The sequence below is a fragment of the Micromesistius poutassou genome, assembly GCF_964030765.1.
Source record: "Micromesistius poutassou genome assembly, chromosome: 15".
Lineage (NCBI taxonomy): Eukaryota > Metazoa > Chordata > Actinopteri > Gadiformes > Gadidae > Micromesistius > Micromesistius poutassou.
This window is the reverse complement of record NC_140285.1, coordinates 8,286,317-8,293,630: the sequence shown is the minus strand read 5'-3', so window position 1 is coordinate 8,293,630 and position 7,314 is coordinate 8,286,317. Positions and strand designations below refer to the sequence as shown.

Sequence of the window (7,314 nt, the reverse complement as noted above, 5' to 3'; positions counted from 1 at the left end):
GGGGAGTCAGGTTTTGGCGATAAATACCGTTGATTGTGGTTAAAGGGGGTGGTGGGGATAGTGGACGTGTTGAGGTGTGGTTTGGTGAGGTTGGGGAGGACCTTCAGCTATTGTCATCCTTGGTGCTGCGCCATTACCCCCCCCCCCCCTCCCTCCCTCCCAATCTCACCTCAAATCCTTTATCTCACGCCCCCCTCCTCAATCAGGGCTAGAACGGTAACTCTGTCCAGAGAGGCAGAGAGGAGAGAGAACACAAGTCAGGTCCTCAAAATAATAAACCAAACTATCAATCAGCTCTTTTCATCAATCGGAATGTTCAGTATTGCAACAATGTTTCCCCCTCCTCTCCCTCCTCCTCCCCTCCCCCTCCTCCCCTCCAACCCTACTGTGAATGTAAGAAGACACGCAGCTTTTGCGTGACTGTCTCTACAGGTGTAACGGACGAGACCACGAGCGTCTCGCTGCAGCTGAACCGTTTGGGGTGGAGGAGTTGTTTTCCCCTGTGGTGTTTGGATTGACGCTGGTTGCGTTGGATAGGACTGTGCGTGGACTTGTTGAGGCCCCCTCAGTCAGTCCTCCAGGCCCAGACCTCTGAGCCAGACTCTGTATAGACCTGCGTTGTCTCATCGTCGTCGTTGTTGTGGTGGTGGTGGAAGCTGTTTCTGTTGCTGCCGTCTCCTGTCAGAGAGGGAACAGCTTCACAAAAGCCGTACTTCAAACGCAGGGAGCATAATCGCTATAGGGGATTGTTGTTCTAATAATAAAGCAGTTGCTGGCTCATCGTGAGCATCGTCCTATTTTTAGATTATTTTATTGCCAAATAATACTCTCCCTAATCCTGCTCATAGAGGACAGCCCTGTCATGTTACTAAAAATAGTAAAACGCGAGACACTACTCTGCATTATTATTACTTCACGTTACTACTATATCACATTACTACTATTACTACTATTACATTGCATGCATTACATTACTACAACGTTACTTTATATGTTCCTACTACATTTCTTAACGTTACTATTGTACTATTTACTATTATACTAAACCTACATTACTTTACATTACACTACATTACAATACTTTACAATCCTATAACATTACTACTACATTATATTACTATTTTACAATACTACTATGTTACTTTATATTAAAGCTATATTCCAATATTTTACATTGTGACTACATTACTTTACATTAATACTACATTACTTAACATTAGTTCTACATAGCATAACTTAACATTACTATAACATTACATTAATTCTACATAACCCTACGCAAAATTATATTGCATTACCTTACATGAATACTACATTAAAATGCTTTTACTTTACATGATTCTTACCTTACTTACTGCATTCCTACTACATGACCTTAGGTAGCTACTACCTTGCATTAATACTACATTACTTTACTTCTAGGGATTAGGGGTGCTGCCCTGTACCCTGGGTGTATGTTGGTAGGAAGATGGAGACTTAAAGGGGACATATTATACCACCAGGTGTGAGTGTGATTAGCCATTACAAGCCGTTTTGAAAATGTGCAGCTTCTGACATCACAGGTGGGCGTGTCCACCTAGATGTGGGCTGGATAGATCAGTCCACCAGCATACCCTTTGGACTGTAGCAAACGTTGCTCATCTATCCGTCATACAGGTGGACACGCCCACCTGTGATGTCAGAAGCTGCACATTTTCAAAACGGCTTGTAACGGCTAATCACACTCACACCTGGTGGTATAATATGTCACCTTTTAAGGAGAGTGGAGGACAATGACGTGCAGGTTGGGGTGGGGGGGTGGCTGTGTAATCTCTGTTGGAGCGTCAGATGGCTTTGACAGACCACAGTCACCAATTAGGGACCACTAGATTAGGGGAGTGGGGGAGGAGAGGGAGAGCGAGAGAGAGACAGAGGCTTTGTACTTCAAAAAAGATTCTGGACGCAACTTCTTCCTTTTCTTCTCTGCCTTTTATCTCCTCCTTCCTGACTCTCGGTTTGGGACTGTCCTAGCTGCTGCTCCTTATCCTCCCCTCAGCTTGTCCACTCCTGCTTCCTCTCTCTCTCTCTCCCCCTCTCCCCCCCCCCCCCCCCCAGCCTGCTTCTCCATGAGCTTCTGCTTAGCCTGGCTAGACGTGAGCAGAGTGGATTAAGAACCAGGCAGTCTCGTCTGTCTGTCTGGCCTGCTCTGGGTAGTGCGTGGCATGGGGCGGTAGGACCATGGCTACCAACATGGACATGGTGGAGTCCGCCTTGGACAGGACTGGGATGGAAGGCTGCGCTACACTTGCTGCCGATACTGCTTCTGCTGATACTTCTGCTGATACTGCTTCTGCTGATACTTCTGCTGCTGATACTTCTGCTGCTGCTGCTGCTCAAACGCCAACGGTACAGAGGGGGGGTGGTTACCATGGTTCCTCTGTGGGGTTCTGTTTCTCCATCTAAGCCCGCCCGGTTGTATGCACTTTTGTCTTTCTTCTTTGTATGCACTTTTGTCTTTCTTCACTTTGCAATATTGTTGTACAGTTAGTGTTGGCCAGAGTGCCGTTTTCTCTGTAGTCAAGCAAATCAGCTTCCCCTTGAAACTGATAACCGCCAATCCCAGCACAGCTTGGATCCATTACTGCTTAAGGAGCAGTAGGGACCTGGGACTGTTTGTTTTAAGTCATTCGGAATGTATGATCATTCCTTCTCAGGTCTTCTCTATGTACAGTAGATTTGTTTATCATCTCAAGTGCTTGGCATGTGTTGACCGTGATGGGTTGTTCCACTGCTCTGCTCGTGTGTGTGTGCGATCTCTTGTCACAGTGGATCTCCGGGCCGCTCGCTATCGCAGATATGAATACAGTGGGTGTTGGCACAAGCAGTGGACATGATGTATATCGGACAATGTTGTGCCTGGGGATTTGGCCTCATCTATGTTTGTTGTGTTTACATAAAAGCCAGACTCCTTGGCACATGCCCTGTCCCTCGAGTGCACCGCACGCCGCCGAAAAACAAACGTGCACACACACACACTCACTCTTCCCAGGCTGTGTGTGTGTGTGTGTGTGTGTGTGTGTGTGTGTGTGTGTGTGTGTGTGTGTGTGTGTGTGTGTGTGTCTTGCGAAAGGCTGCACATGCCCAGGAACACATGATGGAAACAATGTGAGGAAGTCTATTAGCGGGGCCTCCATTGTATCACCCCATACATCCTGGTTCCTGAACAGGGGTGAGGTCTGGTGGGGGGGCAGGGGCTGGGGGGGGGGGGGGACGTTCTTAGGGTGACCCCCTGGTGGTCCTGGTTCTCTGAAGAGGGTGAGGCAGGAAGATATGGGTGGTGGTTGGGGGGAGGGGGGAGCGGTGTCGATCTAGCTTTCTGGGCAGAAAGGAGCTTAATGGTCTGGCCTTCTGCTGCCCTGTCTGCTGCAGCACTTGGAGATTCCTCCACTTACTGACCCGTGGTCAGGTCCCCCCCCCCCCCCCCCCCCTTACCTCTTATGGTCCGATCCAGCAGCTGATCCCCGGGCTGTAACGGCAGGGGGACTCCTTATGTGTCTCCTTAATGAGTGGTGGGTGTTGTCCCACCGGGGGACAGATGGACCGGGCGAGTGGGCGGGGAGGTTGACCCTGAGGATTGGAGCCATTGGTCAGATCGGATCCAAGAAGTTGATTAGGAAGGACAAGTTTTTTTTTTTTTTTTTTTAGGACAAGAGTTTCCATGGGTGTTCTTTGGCGGTGATATGAACAGAGTGTGAGTGGGGGGTGTTTCGAACTTGTGGTTATACTGATAACTTGGGAAGCATACCAAGAACGTTAATGCATCATTATACAGTAGTCACATGTCACTGGTTGGCCACAGCCATTAGGACCACAAAGGATAAAGGGTTTAGTGCCGACCTAAAAGACATTGAACTTTTTAGAAGTCATTAAGGCTGCTGTTGGATGAGAGAGTTGTGAAGACAGACATCAATTTGATCCTTTGATGCTGCAATGACCATGTTTTGTGTGCACAGTGGATTGACAGGCAAGAGGAACTCCTCAAACCTGAAATTAGCAGGGAGCTACAATTAGAATTGTATCAGACAGAGGCAGGCACAGGCAACCAGAGAAGATGTTTCAGAGCACAGAGCATTTGACTCACTTAGGCCCCGTTTACACGAGGACGCCTGCGGGTAAAAACAACTAAATATTTTATCGGAAGTGCCTTTCGTTTAGACGGTGACGGCATTTTAGGGGCTTAAAAATGCAAAAATCTGAAACCACCCTCCAGAGTGGAAAACTTGAATACGCTCCGCCATAGCATTTCTATCTACACTGCCAAGACGCAAAACTCTGCTCAGATCTGCTCACGTCGCGTATGCGTTTACGTCACATACATGCGCCAGTACAGGGAAATAAACAAACATGTCGGATTATTTCCATGTGTTGGACCTTCAAGCTGCTCTGGCAGCTCTAATAAACGTACAGGAGTCTTTCCACGAAATGTACAGGATATGTACAGACAGTATTACTGAAAAGAGAAGGATCTGTAATGCGCTCAGACATGGCGGTGTTGTGTGATAGTGTATCACAGCACCACCTAGCCGCCTGGCATGCATACCCAATTGAATTCCACACACTTTTGCGTCACCGTATGCACGCAGATTTCCTCCCGAAAACGCTTGTCTAAACGCGGAATAAAAAGTGAAGGCGCGACGCCACTTTTGCGTCTTCTGTTCAGACCGTCATCATGTAAACGTGGCCTTATACTCACTCACTCATTTCTCATTTCTAACAAATAACACTCAAATTATGTATTACCTACAGCACCCTTTTAATTTCAATGAGATGCAATCAGTTCCTTGGGCAAAAACCGACTAGAACATGCTACTGTAAATGCTCCACAACGTCCAGTGTTGTCTATCTTTCCCGGACTTGTACCTCATGTGCAACAAAGGGTCAAGACTATGCATGCCAGAATTGCATTCCAACCAATCAGAACACCAGCTGATGTCACTGCCAATCACCTTCAGCAGAGCTCAGAGGACCTCCTAATTGAAATCAGCTGGTGTCATGAAATGTCTTGACTTGAATGAAACTCCCCATACGCATGGTTAGCCAATCCCTGCCGCCGAAGCTCTCAGATTTGTTAAATGTGTGTTACTGTTATTAAATATTAAGGAGCAAACTGTGGTTGTTAGTGGTCAGGCTATAAAACTGTCAGAGAGAGATACAGAGCTGATAAACTGAAGGATTAGATGAGTAAATGTGTGTCTGAACACGGATTGGAATGAATTTGCATAACCATCTTAAAGCTTTCAGACTTGTGTTTTTCCCCCGTAGTTTCTAACCATCATGTGCATCCTGTACTGTTCTGGTGATTCTGACTCCCCATTTGCCCCTCTTTCTGTTCCTGTCGTTGTGTCTGTAGGTTTGCCACCACCAAGACTGCCAAGACCTGAACAGCAAAAGCCCCCTTCACCTGTGTGAGTCATGTGACTTGCGCTTCCATTCTGAGAACACAGACAACATGCACTTTGAGCGGCACCCCCGATTTGACTTGCAACCCCAAGGTAAGAGTCAGCATTTCTCTATTTGAACTCCTTCCAGCCACAGTTTGACATGCTCAGTGTGTCAGAGGCAATGTATAAACCTGTCAAATCCACTGCATCGATGTGTCACACCACATATTTAAGATGTGATATGTGAATATGAATCATCCTCATAATTCTCTTATCTCTTATGTTTTTTGTTTCTTTATCGGCATGTCAAGGTCGTGTGAGCTCTGAGCTTGGCTAGAATCGATTTTGTTCAACAGCAAACGATCTTTGAACTCAATGTACAAAGATCCTGTACTCTCCTGTAAAATCCTCTTTGTCATGTAATGGAAGTTTCTAGAAAGTAAGGAAGGACAGCACTGGTCTATCAGACGATCAGACCATAGTATCTCTCGATAGTGTCTCCTGTGTGTTTATTATTTAACGTCTACATGTGTGTGTTTTGAATCTTTCAGGCTCCATCCTGGCCCGGAACGTGTCCACGCGCTCCTGCCCCCCACGCACCAGCCCCCCCTCGGGCCTGGAGGAGGAGGAGGAGGAGGTGCCTGACCGCGGGTCAGTAGCCCCCTCCATTATAATCTGTTTATTTTATATAGCGCTCACACTTTCTCACACTCAAGGACACTTTACAGATTCATGAGCACACACAGAGCAAGACGGCACAACAAGAAGTTCAACAACACAAATACAAATAATTAATAGGCTGCATAGGCTGTAATGTACAGCCTATGCAGTGATGGAAGAGGAGAAGTGTTCTTGAAGCATAAAGCTCTTGAGATGAGCTTTAAAGAGAGGGAAGGAGGGACGGTCACGGAGGGATCGCTATGTCAACACGGCCCCCGCTACGTCACGCGCCACGGCGACGAGACTGTGTGCATGCCGTGAGTGTGGGCGACGTGGACCGGCCCGGGCTGTATTGACATTTCCAAGACGCGTTGGTGTGGTGTGGTGCGGTGTGTGTTGGTGGCACATGGACGCCACTTTCTTTCAGTAGATAAAAATCTACTGAAAGAAAGTATTCTAAAGTTGAAAGATGGACTTGTGTATTTGGAGTTCCGGAGGCACTGTGTTTTTGTTGTGTTTTGGTTTGTATGTGTGGGAGGATGTGGGTGTGTTTTAACCGTTTTTTTATTTCAGGGAACGAAAAACCGGGGCGTTGAAATTGGTGAAGAAGAAGCCACGGAGACGACACACAGATGTAAATATTTACACACACACACACACACACACACACACACACACACACACACACTCGGACACACACACACACACACACACACACTCGGACACACACACACACACACACACACACACACAAACTCGGACACACACACACACACACACACACACACACACACACACACACACAGACTCAGACACACACACACACACACACACACACACACTCGGACACATACACACACACACACACACACACACACACACACAGACAGACTCAGACACACACACACACACACACACACACACACACTCGGACACATACACACACACACACACACACACACAGACACTCAGACAGACACACTCAGGGACACACACACACACACACACTTGGACACAGACACACACACACACACACACTTGGACACACACACACACACACACACACACACACACACACACACACACACACACACACACACACACACACACACACACACACACACACACTTGGACACATACACACACACAGACACTTGGGACACACACATAGAGACACTCGGACACAGCGCCTTCTAAATGCTCCTAGTAAGGCATGGTGATCTCAACCTGGACT

At 47.2% G+C, this 7,314-nt stretch overlaps 1 protein-coding gene across 2 annotated transcripts in view; it reads left to right on the top strand.

Moving 5' to 3' along the window:
* The window catches only part of plekhg5b (pleckstrin homology domain containing, family G (with RhoGef domain) member 5b), a gene marked incomplete at both ends in the record, with an annotated part of 47,868 nt that overhangs the window by 19,537 nt on the left and 21,017 nt on the right, over positions 1–7,314 (top strand). For both annotated transcript variants that reach the window (XM_084480042.1, XM_084480041.1), the window contains 3 exons: positions 5,390–5,531; positions 5,972–6,071; positions 6,654–6,714. In XM_084480042.1, coding sequence (XP_084336168.1) covers positions 5,489–5,531; positions 5,972–6,071; positions 6,654–6,714 — 204 coding nt within the window. The remainder of the gene's footprint in view (positions 1–5,389; positions 5,532–5,971; positions 6,072–6,653; positions 6,715–7,314) is intronic.